Here is a 20,540-nt window from a genome sequence, read left to right on the forward strand (position 1 = left end):
AATCATTTCAGGAGAAATCACACTTTCCGAGTATTTAGTCATCCAGTCTCGGAATATGGTAGTAGTCTCTATTTTTCAAGTTACTACCTTTGTCTTTGAAGCTGGCTTTACAGCCTTTCTTTCAATAAATAATACACGTTTCTGTCAGGCATTTTTATTATAGGCTACATGTGTTGCTCTCATGAATGAGGCAGCACCATTATTGTTGTGATTTTTATTAAGTATGAAATAATAAAACCTTTGTAAATGAACTCGGCTGAGTCTAGCCTTTTCGTAGCTGTGAATTTTGCTCTTTTAGAAATTTGAAAGCTAAGCAGGTAGGAATTTTCTGTTCATTAGTACCTGCGCAAGCAGCAGAACCATGTCTCTACGCTCAGTATGCCCCAGGTAGAAGGATGTGTAGGTTTCTACCAATAAAGGATGAGAGATGACTTATGAGATGCAAATTTGAGCCTACACAGGCAGAGATGTGGTGACTTTCAGTTTACCACATTACTAACTTACACACACCACTGCTGATGCTCTAATCACCATGATGAGCCATCCATTCACACTAGTCTCTAGAAAAGATGACCTTCTATTTTAAAAGAAAGAGAACGAGACAGTACAAGAATCTTTCTAATACCAAAAGTTTCAGGTAAATATTTGGAAAGATCATTAAATGGTCTCCCAAAGAGTTGGATGAGGATAGTACTAATTTCGTTGTACTTCAGCTTTAGTCTTAACAGAGTGGATCATTAATGAACTTGGTTTGGTCTATGGGTGCATTTCAGTGCATCTTGAAATTCTCAAAGCTAACTATGGTCTAGACTCTGAGGGCATTTTTAAGTGCGCAGGAGACAGCGGATATATCCATTTTCACTTCTGCAGTAGCTTTGTATGAAAATTTCTTTATCATGTGTGGAAATGTGAAAGTGATTGAACTGTTCTTCCAGGCCAGTGAAAGCTTGTGGCCTTCTCTGGCAACTGTCATGAAACTCGATAACAAGATGGTTTTATTTTCCTCTGTGACAGACGTGAAGTAAGCACTACTGGGAAGATGCCTTTCCTTTTCTGGCTTTTTCTGGTAGTAAAATAAAGTTTTATGCCTTTCTTATCTCTACTTCACAGAAGTATTTCAAGCACCTAAGAAATACACCAGTGTGGACTGCCACCCAAAATCATAAATGAACAGCTGCACATAAGCTCATGTAATTAACAGATACCAATTATCTTGAGGCCTTGGGAGTGATAAACACTAGACAAAGATTTAGAAATAAAAATTAGGTCTATGTTCCTAAGTATAAGAACATGTCGAGTATTGGGCAACCCCAAAAAGGAAAAGGAAAAATCCCTTATCGCTCAGGGTCCATAAATTTGGACCCCACTAATCATTTCTAGTTTGTTATAAAAAATTGATGAGAATTAAATAGTTTGTAAACTGAATTTTTAAAGCTATTTTGAGCCAAATCTGCATATGACTGTTAGATAACTTGGAGCGTTTAAAGACAAAATATTATTTAAATTTGCAAAGTGACTACATTATATCACGTTTTTGCCCACTACTTAAAATTCTCAAACCGGAAACATTATTCACTTGAAATACTTGCAGAATTGACTCTACTACAAAATCCTATGTCTTTTATAAATCTATTCTTCTGCAAAGATCAAAACGATGGGTGTCTTTGTGGCTTATAAAATCATCTTAGTTGTAGCTTCTCTGAGGTACATGCATGGTGTTTATAAGTGTTGGCTGCATGCTGATTTTTGGAAAGGAATTAATACATAATTTGAATTCAGAGTACAAGCTTTTAAAAAATATGATCCAGCTTGGAGAAGTGTTTCTGAAATACCTCTGGGGAATAAATTTCTTTTATTAATCCAATCAGCCATTGGGTGTCATTCTTCCAATTTAATTATGTTTATCTGCCAATGGGTGACTTCGCTCCTTATGCATGTAATTTCAGTAGGTGCAAATGGTGATGGCAAATAATTGTCCTCAGGGAGATAATTGCTCTTATAATTATTTACCCATGCAAGTTAGCTCAGTTAAAAATTCAATCCTTTGTCAGATAACCTGGCAATATGAGAGAACGTGTTTTCCACGTACTCAAACGAAGGAAGAGCTGTTGCATTTCTTAGATGTCTTCCGGGTGCCAGGACAGTGCTAAGCGCCTTATAGACACTATTTCACTGAGTCCCACGATCTTCCGCTGAAGGGGGCGTGATTACCTTCACCTTGCTGATGAACAGCCATGGTTGTGGAGATGGCAAACGGGGGAATCCAGATTCAGATCCAGGCCAACAGGCTGGCATGAAGTAATCCCTATTTCACAGGATGTTTGCAAGACTTCAGCGAGGAGGCAGCATTCTCAAAGACCTTGGCCCAGTGCTCGGTACACTGTTATCTTTATCCTTATGTCTGTCGTAGACATTTTACTTCCGCAGTCAATGCCTGGCTCCTTCCAGAAACCCATTCCAAAGGACAGGGCAAAACATCATGCCTGGAGCCTAAATGAGAGAGCAGGAGTTCTCTGGAGGCCTCTGCGTGCCCCACCTCCTTGAGAATGCTTCCTCCAGATGCTTTGGTCCTGAGGGATTCTCTCCTCTCTGAATTCCCATCGCTCTCACATCTCTATTTCTTAATAACAGCGCTTGGATGTAGAGTGTATTGTAGAGGTCTTGCTTTTCGTCAGTCCGGACTGTGAATTTATTCTGTTCAGGGCTTCCCTGGATCTCCCCACAGGTCCCATAGGGTAGAGGGCTCCACACCAGGCCCTGGATCGATACTCTTTGATTAAGTGTGAAACCTACAAGGTATTAACTACCTGAAGGTTAGAAGGTGCTGAGGGCTCGGATGCAAGGCAGCTATTCATTATGAAAAGGTGGGCGACTTCTCTTGAGGGACCATCATCAATCATCAGTGCCTCCTGTTGGCTGGCCTTCCTCTTGCTGATATTAGCATAATGTGGTGGTGTATCACGCCAGGGGAAATCTTTTGAGCAATCGCCGTTTTGCAGGGAGAAGTGATGTTTGTGAAGGGTGACATTGACTGGTTTTCTGTCCCCAAAGTGAGGGAAAGGGGTCCCCAAATTGACTGCTGGTGAAGTTTGCGGTTATATTAAGAAGGGGAGACTGACACCTGGCACGCTGGGTGCAGAGGCTTCCTGCCTTGTTCTGTCACTGTCAGAGCTGCTGTGGAGGTGCACGGGGGAGATGGGAGGCCAGGACCGTCCTTGGAACCCATCCGTTACAGAGAAGTGGGGATGCTCACCCTGCTCCTACCCCAGGTCTGAGCTCAGGCTAGGAACAAGGGTGGGGTTGGAGACTGAGGGTTTCCAAGGGACTGACCTGGTATGTGGGAAACAAGTGCTCACTGCAGGGGTATGAAGCCCATGGCTGGCAACTGAGGGTCTGCCTGCAGTTGGAGCTGCTTCTTGAAGGGGAGTCACAGAGCCCAGGGGAGCTCCTGGGATGGGCTCCTTCTTCAGCTGGGCTTACCGGGGCCCTCCTGCCTGTGCGCCAGTACTTTGCAGAAGGGGCTCGGTCAGCAGTGACGGCCAGTGATGGCAGCAAGTGTAGCAATGGCACTTCTCTCTCCACTTCCACACCATGGTTTGGAGCCAAGTTTGGTGGCGGGCAGAGAGAGCAAACCGACCTTCTGCTCCCTCTAGGCTCCCAGAGCCACAGGTCCATCCAGCCTGCCCTTGAGGGTGATGGCTTGAATGGAATGCATGCCTGGAGTTCTCAGATGGCCAGGACCAAGCCTTAATAAGTAAAGCAAAGCTATTTTAATAAGGAACAATGACTCAAAAGAATTAAGGAATTGACTGAGAAGTCATTAAGGGAGCAGCTACGCAGCAGGAAAGGGGGCTTCCAAAAAGCAAAGTGGTAGCAAATATTGGTAAATGGAAGCCAGTTTGTATTTATATGGCTGAAGATGAGACATCTCAGTGAAACTCACCACTTCTTGAGCCCCACCAGGGCAGATGCTGGGCTGCGCATACACTGATACATAACTGGACTCTCACGATGTTTCTGCCAGGCAGGCTGAAACCTTCCCAGCTCAGAGCCACATAGAGCTGAGGTTCGGAGTGGTGACTTGACTTGCTAACTTGCAATGATTACTTTAGAAATAAATGAAGGAACAGCCATTTTCTTTGGGCTACTTTTTTTTTAAAAAAAAACCTATACTGAGCACTGATTTTACTATGAAAATGTAGTTGCTTTAATAAAGAATAATTCTCCCAAGGAAATGGAACGGTTGGCATGGGGGTGAGTTAAGCTTGCAGGGTAAGAAAGGAGCCTGTTGCTAAGCTGGGATGTGACGTCTGAGGACCGAGGTTTCCCACCTCCGTTTCCCTGGGAGACATTTCAGTTGCACCTGTGGATTGTGGCCAAGTTCCCAGTGGCAGGAGGTGTCAAGGACCCTCACGGGAACAAGTCTCCTTTCCAAAGGAGGGTGCTGGCTTCTGCCATGTCATGTTTGAGTCCCTGCGGCTGTCTTTTTATATCGCTGGTCAACTGAACTCATCCATTTGTCATGCTGCCTTTGTGTTCTGTGTTCCGGGTTAATCGCCTTCTTTATTTCACCCCTTGGTTCCGTTAGGAGGAACAGGGACACAAGACTGCCCATTGACACACTCTCAAAGCTCTGCAAAGCCCTCCTTTGGTGATCCGATAGCTATGTGTTCATGCGTTTCAGATGTGGGAACACTAGACTTGGGGAAGGTTAAGACAGTTTTTTAAGTGCTTTCTGGGAAGCAAATCTAGTCTCCGCCCTCTGCATTAATTATAGACATTTCTCTGCAGACTAATGGAAACAGTTCTACAGCAGGAATTCCTGAGGAAACAAAGCCTAAAAAGAAAAAGAAAAAAAAAAAAAAGCAGCAGCTCTTTGCAAAGTGGATGTGCTCATGGTTCTGAAGCCACACTCAAGGCCACAGAAATTGCCTGTTTTTATTTCAGTTGAGCCAAATACCTGGGTGTACCACTAGCCCCTTCTGCAAAGACAGAGAGAACTGTCAAGTTGGATTTTCAGATCTGGACCAAGATGGACCAGGTATATATGTAGTTCAAAGCCCTGGTGGCCCATGGCAGCTGATACAACACCGGGAAGCAATGGCATTTGGAGTTTAATCTAAGCTGTGTATTCTCGCTGAGTTGCTTGAACACCCTGGGTGAACAGCGCTCTCTCTCCTCCCTCTCTCACTCTCTCTCTCATGGACCTGCTTAAATATGGAAGGATCAATCTCTTGATTAGAAGTAAGTAATAAGTCTTTGTGAAGTTAAGATAAAATGGAAGGAGAGTAAGTTTTCCATATATTGATCACCTTTTGGGGGGAAAAGGTAGCCATAGAAAAGAAACTGGACTGTAGATGAAGAACAAAGGTAGACTTTTGGGCTGCGAGCATGGATGCCACAAGCAATACCCTTCCCGCTTCCTTCTTCTGCCTCCAACTGAATTTCCAGTGCAAATGAAGCCCAGCTCCCGTGAGGAGTCAGTGACCATTTTTTCAGCCATTTCAGCATCTTTTCATATCATGATGGAAACTGTTGAAATTGCATTTTCTTGGGATTTTTATGCCAGAGAGAATAAATCATGTTGCTTTGCAAAAAATAAACAATCACACAAACAACAGGGTCAGGCTAAAAAGAAGTCCTCGAGGCACTAGCGGGCCAGGTAACAGGGCCTCAGAGAAGGCAACTCACTCAAGCACACTCTTTCTTGAGTCCACTGAATCCAGAGTGGAAAAGATAACACAAGGTTGAGGGCGGGTGCCATCTTCAAGTAATATTAGCCTGACAAGCTTTGATTTCAGGTGAGCTCAACTGCAAACGATGGGGCTGTAGACGGCCAGATCCCGGCTGGAAGGGGATGTGAGAACGTGGGTCACTTATCAGAGCCAGCCCCATAAAAGGGGTGGGGCCATCTTGGGTCTTTTGCTCAGATGACAGAGAGTGACCATCAGTTCCCCAAGCTACTATCTGGCCAGGGATGTAATGAACGTAGTGGGGACTCTAAGATGCAGGTCACTGGCAGGCATCAACCTGACCACCCACATGAGGGAGGAGTCCTATCAGCAGACTAAGGATGCAGAGGAGGAACCAGCCAATGGGGAAGAGTCCTCGCAATGACTGGGAAGGCAGCTAAACCTCCATCCAGGGGGTGAGGCTTGTGGGAGGGTCTGTGAACTTAGAGGAGGGAAGTCAAAGCCCCAGAGGGTGATAAGTCTGAGGTTGTTAGTTCATCATTCATTCAACTGTACAATGAGCACCAAATGCCGTGCACTACCCTAGGTAGCATACCCCGAGAGGAAGCCGTTCCCTGCACTGCCGGCGTTTATAGACAGGAGAACCAGAAAGGAAAACCAGGTGGTGACAGTACAGGACTACGGAATGCATCAGTGGGACCTGTACCAGTGCTGTGGGGCATCTAATTCCAGCCAGAACCTGGGGAGCAATGAACAGTTACCATTTCTCAGTGTCCATGCTGTGCTCCACACTGTGTTTGTTGCCGTCACACGGGATCTCATTTAAGTCATCACTGCAGGTAAAGCAGGTGACAATATTCCCATTTTACAGAGGAGGAAACTGGGGCTCAGAGGAGTCAGATGGCTTCCTTGACGCCACACCAGTAGCAAGTGCTGGGGTGAGAATTTGAACCCAGGTCTGTTTTGGCTCCAAAGACCATGCTCTTTTGAACAATTCAAAGCCCACGAATATAGAACACACACAGCCAGAAACACTCCCCAAAAGTGTCTCTTAGACTTGTTCTGCCCGAAGATCCAAGAGAGAAAGATAGCAGAGATTACAGTGCGAGACGGAGGAAGAATTAAAATAGTGCTTTTAATATAATTTTCAGCAAACGTACAGTAGGTACTTTACATCACATTATTTCTAAACTGCTCATCTGGAAAATATAAGCTGCAAAAATACAGAATACCACACTCAAAATCTATTGAGTATGTGCTTTTCTCCCCCCACCCCACCTCTATTCTGAGAAACTGGGTCATTTTTACCCCCTTTTATTAAAATCCAGCCTTGGCTGCTTTCGGAAGAACTGTTGGAGCCCTCAGTCAGAGAATTATTCTGAAGAGGGGGTTTTCTAAAGCGTGTCAGCAGGCCATCCCCACAGGAGCCAAAGGAGGGATGGGCAGTAGGAAATTTGCACACCAGGTCAATATTTTTAGTGATCCAGGAAAAATGCCTACTCCAGGGGTCTGGCGGATTCCTGGCCACAGCCACCTCCTTGGTCCTCATCACAGGCCTGTGCTTGGGGCCTCAAAGGACCACACACTGGCTGGACAGTCCACACAGGGACCCTTGGGTTCGCGGGCAGGGCAGAGCACGCTAAGTCAGGCCCGCGAGGTCTGTGGGCGGTGGTGGGCTGTTCTCTGCAGGAAGAGGAAGGGGGCCAGGCCCTCAGCTTCTCACAAAGGAGTCTTCTGAAGGTGACTGTGACTCGGGGCAGGTTTTCTCAGTCTCAATGTCTTGGTACTCTGTGCCTAAAGGGGGAGGGGGGGAAGAGAGCCAAGAGGAAAAAGAGATCGGTCTTTTCTGGTTTTCCTCCTTTTTTTTTTTCTTAAGGCTTATATAATAGCATCTTGGCGTTCCAGTGGGATGGACGAGAGCAGGAAGCCGTGTCAGTCAAATGCTGGGTTTTGCTCTGTGTCACCCCAAGGAACTAGACCCCCAAGCCCAAAGACCTTGGAGGCCAAATCTCTCTGAGAAACACCTCTCTCTACGTCTCTATACTAACACCCATGCGTATGTTTCTTCTGTGGGGACGAATAAGGTGTAACCCCAGTCATCAAGTTATCTTCATCTTATCTAACTCACCAGTGACAGGCCTGTGTTCCAGGACACTGTCACTGCAGTCTCTGTTGAAGTAGTGGCTGGATTTCTACACTGGGTTTTGCAGCTGAGATCTGGCTCATAGAAGCAGCAGCCCATATGTTCTGGGCAACTTGGAGCATCCTTCGACTTTCACACGGCTCCAGCGCCTGCAGTCTCGGGGGTTCTGTTAGAAGCCGTGGGGGCAGGGAGTTGGGGAAGGTGGAATAGGAGTGAGAGTTGGGGCTGGTTCTCATACGGAGAACGAATAAGGTAGAGGATGGTGAGGGGCTGCTGAACTTCTGATGTGGCTAAGGTGACAGAAAGGAGGGGTGTTTTTCAAGTTCTCCAGTGTTTATTACAGTAAAAAAAAAAAAAAAAAAAAAAAAAGCAAAAAAAAAAGCCTCATTGTAGATTTCTGTGCTTGTCGGCAGAACTTGGCAGAGGTTTCCACCCCCGGCTCTTGGCTTGTTTCTCTGTGGGAATCTGGACTTCTGTGGGGGTTTTCCCAACAGCAGATGTCCTGCTGGCCTCACTGATGCTTTCTAAGAAGCCAGATCTGTGTTCTCACTATGGTGGCTTGTGTGGTGTCGTGGAAAGAGCACGGGTTCAGGAGTCAGACAGACCTGGCATTGTCTCGCGGTGACTTTCTAACTAGCTGTGTGACCTTGGGAAGCTTTGGGTTACTGAGCCTCAGTTTTCTGATCTGTAAAGTGGAAACAATTATACTTACCACCTAGAGCTGGTGGGAGAAGCTGCTAAGAGCATTACCTGGGATCATACCTCAGAGCACCTGCACGTGGGGCAGCAAGGTCTTCATAAATAGGAGCTTCCCAGACCCCTTCCTCCTCTAAGGAGCTGGGCTAGAGCGTAACTTATGTGTCGGCTGGGTTCCTCTTGTCATTAAAGTTCCTACACTGCATCCTTCCACTTCATTTTATGGCTTTAGATTGTAAAATCCAACAGTCTTGACAACACATCTCTATGAGTGTTACCTTCTATTACGTTAGCATGAATTTAAGAAAAAAAAGCATTATTTTCTGGGATTTAATGGGAAGGTAAAACCTCAACCTATGGGATATTAAACCTCCAGAAAATCTACTGTGTTGTTCCATCTGCTCTTAGTTAAGAGAACATAATCACCTGACCTTACAGAAAATTTGTGCTAATTATCAGTTACCAATTGTTGGCCTGAGTCATTAATACAAAAATAGAAATGTCTAGAAACTCTCTGTTCCTAAAAAGTCTAGTATTTGATAATAGAGCAGGACGTATCCAATCAGTGACCAGCACTGGTGTGTCTGAGGCTCTGGGCTGGAGGCAAGCTGCTGAGGCTGGTGCTGGGGACCACAGGGGTCTCCCCGCGAGGAGTGGATGAGCAGCACTGAGGACTGCCTCCCTGGCATCTCGGCCCTTGGAAAGTGCATTTTAGAATGCTTTAGAGCAGAGGAGTCTCCTGCTTCCTCTCACCTGCCTGCTGCTGGTGGAACACCCCATATAAATTGATCGCTGGGCTCTGTGGTTAAGACCAGGAATAACACAGGAAGAATGGATGTCCCCAGAAGACAGCCGTTGTGATGTCCTGGTTGTTACATTAGGGGGCACGGGAGAGAGTGAGGGGCCCCAGAGCCCATTTGAGTCGGGGTCTTCTGCTTAGGCAGTGCCTACAGGCGGGGAGGGGTCCATCATTCCTTGCCCAGTAGGAGGGGGAGTCCCTGCAGGACTAAGAACACAAGCTTTGGATTCACAGACCTGTGTTTGACCTTGAGCCAGTTCTGGAGGCTTTCTCAGCCTCATTTTCCTCTTCTGCCGACTGAAGCGTAACAACCTTTCTTGCCCCATAGGACTATGGTTGAGATTAAATGAGTGAATACATGGAATAAGCTGGTTCATAATAAGTGCCTGATAACCGTTATTATTAGTTAGTATTCATATGATTCTCCCTGGAACATCTACTAGCTTTATAGTGTTTTGTGTTGGTGGGAAGGAGGGGAGAAATTTGAAATACTATGATCTGGATTCACTTTTTTTTTTTTTTTTTGTCTCTTTCCTATATTTGCCCCTCCTATGCCCCTTTCCATCACTTAAGAGAAAGAGGATGATTACTCTGGTAGAACTAGGGAGTGAGTGTCAGAGCTGGGAGATTGTATAGTTCAATTTCCCCTCGTTACTCAGGAGAAAGATAATGCTGCCTTCAGTTCTAAGCCCTGACAATAATGGGGCACTTACCTCATTCTTGGAACATGGGATACCTGGATTAGGTTCTTGTGTCTGAAAGGCCTTTCTAAGGGATGACAGCCCATGACACAGCAGCCTCCATGGCCATGGTCCAGCAGACCGTGTGTCGGGCTGCTTCAGCCCTCAGCTGAGCTCCAGAACCGAGATCAGCATGCTACAGCCCTCACATGGCCAAACCCAGCAACCACCTGTCTTTGTAAATAAAGCTTTATTGGCATACGGCCCGCTCATTTGTTTACACATCATCTAGGGCTGGTTCCGGCTATGGCAACACAGTGGAATAGTGGCGACAGACTCTATGGCTTTCAAAGTCTAAAAAGTTTACCACCTGGCCCTTTACAGGTTTGCACTTGCTCTGAGGGTCCTCTCAATGGAGGGGCCATTCCCCTGGCTCCCTGGCAGACACCCACTACCCTTTAGTTCGTGGTTTCTAGACCACCTGCTCTCGGAAGACTTCCTGATTCTTGATGCCATGGGGCAGGACCTCCCAGCACCCTGAACTGGCCCTCCTTGCACCCACACGCAGACAACACAGACCCCACCTCTTAAAAGGAAGACTATTCTGTTGCTTTTGTTTGTGTTCAGGTCTGTCTGGCTCAGTAACCTGTGAGTTCTTAGAGGACGGAACCATGTCTTTCTCACCTTTGTACCTGGTTCAGGGCCTGGCACATAGTCAAAATTTTAATAAAGCAGTGAATAGAAATACATGTTTGGAAAATACCAAGCTCATACGATCCTCTCCCAAATGGCACTAATCCTGCAGAGGAAAATTGAGCTACCACGTGGACAGTCTCTGAGAAGCAGTTCTGTCCCTGTCTCCACGGCAGTCAGATTTCTAAGGTGCCGGGGAAACTGGGCTTTTCTGAATTTCCCATTTTAGGCTTTCTAACTCATGTCCTTCCTGCCATGATAACCAAGCACGCGGAGGCCACCTACAAGTGTGAGAAAAGGGAGGCGTGGGTGGGTGGCTGTGTGTAGATGGTGTAAATTCCACCATGATCCTAGGTACCAGGCCCCCTAAGAGGCATGTGAACAAAAATATCTTCCTTGCATATTCTGTTTTTAGAGAGTCCTCTGTTTTACTGACTGATTCTTGAGCAACCATCATACCCCAGGGGGCTAGGACCAGAGACTATCATTATGGCCGGTCACTCTCAGAGATTAGGTCTTCACAGCTGTTTGGAACTCAAGAACTTGAACTGAGTTGAGGAGGGAATAAGGAAGGAAGGGCAGAGAGAGGAGGATAAGGACTCTATCTGTGTCCTAATTTCCAGGCTGAATTTAATTTCCCTCGCACTCTCTCTTGGAAAATGTGGCACCCCTTAGGAACTTGACCTGGATTCTCACCTAAAGGGAAACACAGATCATGGTTGAGTGGAGGCAGCTGAGGACAGTGACATGAGGTCAGTGGAGCAGTCAAGTCCCTACTTTGTGTCTGGTACCCTCTCCTGGCTTCTGGACAGATCTATAGTTCTCCCAAACCATCAAAACAGTCAGATAAGAACAGCACAAGACAGCAAGTATTCTGTCTGTTGGATGTTGGACTAAATAAAATCACTCGCCTGGTTTTCTCCCTTCATCTAAACCAAACCAAGTAAACAATAAAATAGAGCATAAATCCACCAAACCGGACAGAAGTTCACCTCGTCCTCTCCATCTGCTTTTGACTGTATGATCAGCTGCACTGATTTCTACCGGTTGAGCTTTATTGCTTCACAGTGCTCAGGAGTGCACTCAGGACTCCCACGCAGGGCTTAGAACACGGGCCTGCCTGGTGGATTTGACCGGGTAGAAAAGAAACCACATTTCCAGGGACCTGAAGAGTGGGCAGCAAGAAACCCAGCCTTGCAGGCTCATGGGGAGCCAACAGCTACTCTTCCACAGGGGGCTTCCCTGTGAGTGTGTATGTGAGTGTGTATCTCTCTCTCTCTCTATATATATATCTATCTCACATGTTCCTCATGAATGGCCTGTTTCGAAAGTGTAGAAAATAATCCACTAGCACACAGCAGAATCTTTTTCCTGAAAAAACCCCTCAGGAGTGGTGTGGCTGTCATCCTAGGCTGCCATGCATGGAATGTTTCTGTGGGTCACCTTTAGGCTGTGAGATTCCTACCGGGAAGGCGTGGGAACTCCCGCCACCCCTGCAGGACGGGATGCTCTAGGTCGTTACTGGGGATGAGGAAGTGGAATCAGGGATTTGAAAACATAGATGCCACTTAACCGAACTTTACAAATCACTAGGGGAAGCTATTCCACTGGAAGGTGTCGAGATAGAAGTAATTTTTTATGGAGAAGCATGTTCCTCCTGCTCGGAAGACATTAGGAAGTCTGTCAAGGGATGCCTTAGAAGCTCTTGGTTTCCCTTTATTATTTTGTCTGTGAAGCACTGCTAGCAAACCCCTCAGGGAACCCGTGAGCAGAGGCCTCTCTGGCTCCTTCGTTAGCTGTGAGGAAGGCCTGCGTGCTGGGACCTCCTGGAGTGGAGTGGACCTCCGAGAGCTTCACAGCCCACCTTGTGGAGGCGTAACAAAGGCAGCCCAGAGAGCAGCCTCGGCGGGGGGAAGACAGCAGACCCTGTCCCCCAGAGATAGATATTTTTACAAAATGTGTTCACTTCACATGCAGGAATAATATTGGTAGAAAACTTCTTTGTCTCTTTGCAGGAGTTACAAAAACCTGTCACAAGTTGCAGCAAAGAGAGCCTTCTCCATGCATCCCTTGGCACGTTCAACTAAGGTGGTGGAGGGGTGTGTGGAGGAGGAGAGAAAATTTGTTAGCATTCACTTTCTAGGTTTATGCCGTCCCTTGCATTTCTGTTTTCAGTAAGTCCAATGGAGATCTCACCAGGAAATCTTTCCATTCAAAACCCTGCCTGAAACCAAATGAATAACCAAGGGGCAGGATTGAGCAGTGTAGGTACAATGGTTCTTTGGAGTGCAAAAGGAAAATTAAAGCCAAACTAGGTTTTCTGTTCTGTAGTATATGAGAAATTTAAAAATTTAACGGTCACAACACACATGTTAGAGCCACCTTACAAGAGGGGACTTTAAATTTAGATCCAATTCTTGATAAAACTGAGCCCTGGAGTTGCTCTCCTTGGTCATCCTAACGTCTTATTCAGCCTAAAATCCTAGGAAAAAATCTCTGAAATGCAAAGAGTTTTCAAAAACCTTAAAAAAAAAAAAAAAGCAAATAGCCCCACAAAACACGAGGTCCTGGGACCCCAATGTGTGTGGTCTGAGTTTGGAGAGCTACACAACAGTATACAAGAGGGCAGTGATCTGCTAGCAATACATTTTCAAAAGAAAACCAACCCAGCACCTATACAGTACGGACTCACAGCCTTAGGAGCAGCAGCGCATACACAGTTTATGAATTGGATGGGAGCCATCCCGCCTTTAACTAGTTAACATATTGATGAATACCCCTATTTTCAGGACCAAGGACAGACTCAAGCAAAACAGGTGAGTTGTTCCAGAGGCAGCCCCAGCAGCTGATCACAGTGGCCCCGCGCCACCACCCAAAAGTCTCTTTTGGGCATCCTTGCTCCGTGGTACTTTCTCTAGTTTGGGGCTGCCACTCAAACTGCCTCATTTACAGTGTGTGTTAAAAATCTGGCACAATCCCCCCCTCTCCCCTGACTCTGTTCTTTCCCGATTCTTTGGTCGCCTTCTGGATGAACTGCAAATAGGTGTCCGAGGTGAAAAAGCAAACCAACCAACCAAACCACCGTTGGGGGTCCTTCCAGGGCCAGGAGTGGCCCGGACCAAGGTCCCTGCAGTCGCGTGAAAGGTGAGTTAACTGGGCCCTGTGTGTGTGTGTGTTTGCGCATGCGCTCTCGCATAAGCCCGGCCCCTTCTACAAACGGCCTCATCAGGCTGCCTGAAGGCGGCGAGCGGTTCCCCAAGATTCTTACCCCAAACGATAGGTTCACTTCTGGCTGTTTGAAGTTCAGCTGCTTTCAATACACACACAGAGCCCTCTAGGTTCAACACTGACCCTGAAAACATGACTGGCATTTTCAGGCACTGGCGTGCAGTGGCTTCCACAGGCTTGGGGGTCTGTTCAGTGCTCCAGACAGACACCACAGGTCGCTCGGAGCTTGCGCCAGGGAACCGTTCTCTCTGGCTCCTCTCCCCAGAAGCCCTGCACCCATACACACAACCCACAGCTAGGCATGTCTCCTCCACAAAGGAGTGCCTCTTGGCATCTGAAGCAGAAATAGGCAAGGGCTTCCCATGACAGTGATCACTGAATCATGGAGAATAAATCGAGAAGGCAAATTTGCAATTCATCACGTTATCCCCTGTTGTCTCAAATGTGATTCTTTTAAAGGCAGGCTGCATATACACCCTCTTTTTCAAGCACTTGTTTTTTCTTCTTGTCACATGCTGTATGTTTGTGTTGTTTTCGCAGAATATCCGAATGAGGGTAAAATGATTAAAAAATTACAATAGATTAATTGCATCCCTTGAATCACATTATATTTTTGGTGCATTAAAAAAAGGAGAAAAGTAAAAGCAACCAGCATAATAAATTCGGTCTAGAGAACTGTGTTAGTGACTGAAGGGTTAACACAGATTTTAGAAGTAGTTAAAAATAGTATTAGAGGATTATACATACAACAGTTTGAAATTCATATGCATTGCATTTGTTCCCCTTAAAAATGGCAAAATGTTTGGCAAATGTCAGCAAATGACTTGGACTGTGTTGGGTTTCACCGGCTCTGAGCGAAGTCAGTCATAGCCAGGCGAGGCCCACTGCTTCCTGAGGTCACTCTGCGGGGCTGGGGGTAGGGGGGCGCCCACCGCTGAGAGGTGCCGCGGGGAAGGGGAGGTGCTGGCCTCCCACGCCCGGCTCCCCCTGGGGCCCTCAGTCTTGAGAAATGGAAATGGAGCTGGTGAGAGGTGCCAATTACAGACTCCAGCATGGATCACCCTTTAGCATCGCTGAGAGAACTCTGGGGCCTTAAACCACATGTAGACTGGGTGAGTCGTCTACACAGCGACCCATATTGCAAAAGTCAGAGAGGAGCGGACCTCCACTCCTCCGACTGGCGTGCCTCTCCACCCGCCATGTGGACGGGGAGGGTGGCACGGGCTGTGTCACTAGTGCTTATCCTGGCAATGTTGTCAACTTGTATTTTTTTAGTAGACATTTTTAAAAAATATTTGTTTTGTATGTGTATGTATATCCAGGAATGTCCGTCCTCCAAGCTGGCCACAACTGTTCCCTGAATTTGGCAGTGCCTGTTGCTTGCAGCTGTCGGTATCCTGAAAAACCATGAAGTGCCTTCAAAGAGGAGACTCTGAGCCCCAGGAGGTTGCACATCAAACATGTGATCCCACGCTCTCCTTATTCTGAATCCTGTCTGGCTCTGATTTTGAGGAAAAGGACAAAGGTGGTGTGTGTACATGTGGGTGTGTCTCCGTGTGTACTGAGGTTTTTTTTTTTTTTTTGAAACCTTTTTTCTTTTTTCTAGGAAAAATGACCCTTTGATTACTAATACAGAGTTCAACCCTCCTTCAGTCACTATAAAACGGACTCCATGTTTTCACACCACTCATGATCTTCAAGGTTATAGATAAATTTTGTCCTATGTGTCTGGTTTGCGGGCACAGGGTCCCTCCCCAGATTGTCTAGGGTCAGAGTAGAGGCAAAGAACTCACTGGTGCTCAGCCCGCCCTCGTGGTTTTTGATGTATCGTTTATAGTTTTTCCTCAGGCACTGCCACGTGGTGGTGTAGAGGATGAAGGCGACGGACTTGAGCGCAATGGCGATGCTGACGTAAAGGTATCTGTAGGCCACGTTGTCGTAGAGGACGCAGGCGCCTTGCTCCCCGCAGAACGTGCTCCAGAACAGGCAGGTGGAGTCGATGCCGGCCCCGAAGATGAGGGGTGGGGGGATGAAGCCTGAGGGAGGGAAGAGGACAGTTAACGGTCGGGCTCTGACGGCTGGTCCCCTGTCCCCGTGGTGTGTGCGTATCTCTTCCTACAGGACTGCAGGGCTTGTGGGGTTGTACGCGGTGGTTGGGCTCTCAGCGTGGCCTCTTCCTTACTGCACAAACCTGTGCAAGTTATTTAAGCCCTCTGGGCCTTAGCTTCCCCTTCTGCAAAATGGGGTTCATAATATCCTTATCAGATTGCTGTGAAGGCTGACTCACTGACTACCTGAGAAGCATTTACAGCAGTGCCGGGCACACGGTAAAAAACAAGATAAACGACAGCTGGTACTGTCATTATCACCATCATCCACTGAGAGTCCGAGTCTTCCCTGAAGGGAGACATTCCTGGTACACACATATACAAATGATGTATGCGGACACATGTATATGTGCACATGTGTATGTAAATACACGTGTATATGGTTTAAGGTGGGAAATATCTGCACATACACTGACACCTTCCCTTCCCCTCGATATTGTTACCCAGGCCAAGCTCACACAGCTCACTGTATGACAGGCCAATAAATCAAGGGATGAGTTGTCAGGGCAAGGAATAGTGACTTTATTTAGAAAGCCAGCAGACCGAGAAGATGGTGGCCTAGTGTCCCAAAGAATCATCTTCCCCGACTTAGAATCCAGGCTTCTTTTATACTAAAAGGGGAGGAAGTAAAGCATTTCCTGGTTCTGGTCAGCCTCCAGAGGGGAGGTGTTCATTTCTTTTTCCCTGCCATCCTTCACAGGCAGGCCTGGTCAGGGTGTTTCCTGTGAGCTCCACAAAGGTATTTTAGCTTAATGTTCATTACCTGGGAGGCAGGGTTCCCAGAGATGGGCCGTTATGTATAATTTAAGTTTATAGGCAGCATCTCTTTCGTGATTAACTTGCCACAGTAAAAGCCACAGAACACAAAGGCGAAAGTTAAAGAAACAGAGCCAATATGGGTCTTGTTCTTCCCAGATCTGATCTTCCCTCTTACGGTATTAAGACTGGATCAGAATACTTCTCATCCTGAGCTGGGAACTGGTTTTAAAATCTTCCCAGTAGATCATTTCAGGCAACTACCAGTCATCACAAAAGGCAGATGAGATGAAAACGGGCATCCTTAATTCAGTTCGTGTTACTCTGGGCTCGTGCACCTGCCGTTATCCCTCAGCTCAAAGGTTATCAGGCCTGGCTGCACATTAAGTTCACCTGAGGTGCCCCATCCTAGATTAAATCAGATTAGTGGGTGTGGCCCGGTCACTGGCATTGTTAAAATGAAACATTCCCAGGTGATTCTGGCTTGTTGGGGGAAAAATGTTTCATCTGTACTCTGGGAAAACAATGGATGGGTCATTGATACAAAATTGATTGCTTTGGGAAAAAAACAGCGTTCCCCAAGGCCAGACTGCGGTGCCAATCACCTTCCATGAGAAGCGGGAAGTAACCTCTGGAAGCAGGTGGTGACAACTCTAAGGTGCCTTTGCTGAGGTCTCCTGATGCCTGAAGTATTCTTTCTAGGGCCAGCCCTGAGTTTGACTTTTTAAAATTACGGACGGTCCTGCTAAGAATTTGATGATATAGACCCTCTGTCCCTAAAAATACACTTACCCACAAACTCACACCCACATTTCGGGGGGGTTCATGGACCCCAGAAGTCCATCCATGATCGACAGAGTAAGAATGGCTACGTTCTCTCCATAGCACAGCCTCCGTGCTGAGGGGCCCGCAGGGGGCAGCCTGGGAGGGGGAGGGTTAATGAAGGAGGGCGGGCTTCCTTGGGTTTCTTGTAAATTGAAGTGTAGTTGATTTACAAGGCTGTGTCAGTTTCTAGTGTACGGCAAAGTGATTCAATGACGCATACACACCTATTCTTTTTCAGATTCTTTTCCATGATGGGTTATTACAAGATACTAAATACAGTTCCCTGTGTTATATACAGTAGGTCCTTGTTGTTTATCTGTTTCATGTAGTGTGACTCTGTTAATCCCCAACTCCTGTTTTGTCCCTCCCCACCCTTTCCCCTTTGGTAACCCTAAGTTTGTTTTCTGTGTCTGTGAGTCTGTTTTCTTGGTTTTAATGACAGGCCTGGGATGGGGTAAGGGTTGGGGGGACTGCATTAGCGGATCACTGCTGACAAGGCTGGCCCAGGCCCGGATGCCACAGCACTCACCCTTAGCGCTCTCTGGCTCTGCTGCTTGTTACCCCACAGAGAAACCCCCAAGGACTTTGCATTGAAACCTCGTTAAACCTCCAAGGCAGCTTGATTTAATAAACTCAAAACCCTGCACAAGCTGCTGCCTCTTTGCGGCTTCCAGGTAGGGCTGGTCTTGGCCGGGGGGAACTCGTGTTCCCAGCGTCCTCTGCCCAAAAAGGCTGCCCACGTGTTTTTGAGACCCTCCTCACCAACCAGAGTGTCTTCTCCCAGCCCCTGCAACAAATGCCTTTCTTCATTTCCCTGAAACAGGGCCAACTGGAGGAACTGCCATGGCAACAGTGGATGGACACCAAGCCATTCTCCATTACTTAGGTAAAGAAATGGAGAGACTGTGGATAGACCTGGACATCAGCAGGACTAATCTGGCCTGTTCTTATGGCCCAGTGGGAGGATGCAAATCCATTCCGCTTTCTATCTGTCAGAATTTCATTAGCCTGTGATTGGCTCCTCATGCTCCTCTGTCTTTTTTTTTTTTGGCAGGGGGAGGTAATCAGGTTTATTAATTTTTTAGAGGAGGTACTGGGGATTGAACCCAGGACCTCATGCTTGCTAAGCATGTGCTCTACCACTTGGGCAATATCCTTCCCCGACCCCCTGCCCTCTTCCTTCTGCCTCTCTGGTCCTCGCCTACCCATCACCAGGCAATGGGAAGTTAAGACCATGGCAGCTTTGCTATAAGCTTTGCCAAGGGGGAGGAACTGATGGTACAGGGGCCCCTTTCTTCACAATGCATGGGTCCCTGAAGAGTTGTATGCAAATCCAAGTTGGGCAAATTAGGTCAGATTTTAAGCACATCAGAGGAAATTTGCAAGATAACAGAACCATTCATTAATACTTGCTTAAACAATCTCTCTGAAGTGCCAACATGTAACTCCTTCACGTACCTGTATCCAAGTGAGGCTTTTTATAATGTTGTCTTAAAGTAGGGCACATTTCTACGTGCTAACCGTGTCAGTTTTATTCTTGTCAAGCTCTACTATTGGATGACAAGGCCCTGGAAAGAGTCAGAAAAAGTCTTCAAACAGACACCAGAAAGCTCAGTGCCTAGCAGAGGTTTTCATGTCACACTCAGCAGTGTGGAGAGCCCTGTGGTAGAAATGACGTTCTAACTTAAGGAACTGAAAGGGTCAGGTAAGTCACTTCTCTCTGTGCCTCAGTTTCCTGATCTTTCAAATGGAACTAACACCAGTCGGGGTCAAGGGGAGCACTGGTACCAACGAGCTGAGGGGGACGCAAGGGTCTGGGCCCTCCGTGTGGCCAGACCTCTTGCCACCTTATTCATCTTGCACTGGGGCCTCGGGGTGATAGTTTACACTAAACTCGGGGTTGAGTACCTTATGAGATTCCTTTTATATTTCTGAGTAGAGAAAACACTAGCTTCCTTTTCTGCCAAGTTCATCTTTTCCTTTTTATTGACTTAACATTCTTCCCCAGAGGGGGGCGCTAGCTACAGGCCCTGAATTCCAGGGGTACAGAGAATGTGAGGGATGGAGATCTTACTGGGTCTCCTTTATTACTGGCCTCTGCCGCTCTAGAACTCCTTTCCACTTGGTGATCAATTTTCACACACAGCCACTCATTTTAAAATCTTTTTGAGGGGTACCTATAAAAGCCCTTGCAGCCCCTGCAAGACGCTGGTTCCCCAGTGCCAGTGGAAGACTTCTACGGTGGGATGGCTGTCAACAATCATGACTGTCTATTAACTATCCCCCAACCCTGCATGGGGTGTTCTGTGTACATCACATCCCCCCATAACCCCATGACACCCCTTATTTTAACTACAGAGAAACTGAGGCTGAGCAAGATTATTTATTTGTCCCAGACTTGGTATCTCAAAGCCCCTAATTCAATAATCTCCCCCCTACTAATTCAAAATTTGATTCAAGGAGAAGATTTTAGAGCTCTTGTCAGGGATTTCCAGGGCTACAGAATACATTTTATTTACCCTTCCACTAGTCTCCTGGGAATAACTGGTTTGTGGAAGCCTGTTTTTTGAAGCTTCCAACAGGGGTTCTGATCTTTGCAAAGTGTGGCGGGGGAAACACGCACACAAACGCTACAGGAGGCTGGTTCTGATCTTCGCCAAGTGAGGCGGGGTCCTCCCTTCTCAGGGGCTGGGAGACTGTTATTTTGTAAACAGTCTCTCAGTATTTGAACACCGCAGGCAGAACTGGCAGATACCTGGAGGATGCCTGGTGGTGGCGAGGAAGCAGTCATTTTGTAACCAAATGACTTTGGGTTCCTTAGGAACTCTGTGACCGTGGTCAAGTTATTCAACTTTATCAATCTCAGTTTCATTGTTTATAAAATGGGCACAATAATGATTTCTTTTATTGAGCTGTTGT

General features: G+C 46.8%; 1 protein-coding gene across 2 annotated transcripts in view; it reads right to left on the reverse strand.

The window, feature by feature from the left end:
• Positions 1-6,809: 6,809 nt before the first annotated feature.
• Positions 6,810-20,540, reverse strand: part of SLCO3A1 (solute carrier organic anion transporter family member 3A1) — a 266,744-nt gene continuing 253,013 nt past the window's right edge. The window contains exons 10-11 of one of the 2 annotated variants that reach the window (XM_074354193.1): positions 15,726-15,968; positions 6,810-7,487 (exon numbers count right to left, since the gene is read on the reverse strand). In XM_074354193.1, the coding sequence (XP_074210294.1) occupies positions 7,405-7,487; positions 15,726-15,968 (326 nt within the window). In that variant the 3' untranslated portion in view covers positions 6,810-7,404. Of the gene's footprint in view, positions 7,488-14,523; positions 15,969-20,540 lie in introns of those variants that run through there. The other variant, XM_074354192.1, reaches the window with a different exon arrangement.

This window comes from Camelus bactrianus, chromosome 27, assembly GCF_048773025.1.
Source record: "Camelus bactrianus isolate YW-2024 breed Bactrian camel chromosome 27, ASM4877302v1, whole genome shotgun sequence".
In the NCBI taxonomy this organism is placed as follows: domain Eukaryota; kingdom Metazoa; phylum Chordata; class Mammalia; order Artiodactyla; family Camelidae; genus Camelus; species Camelus bactrianus.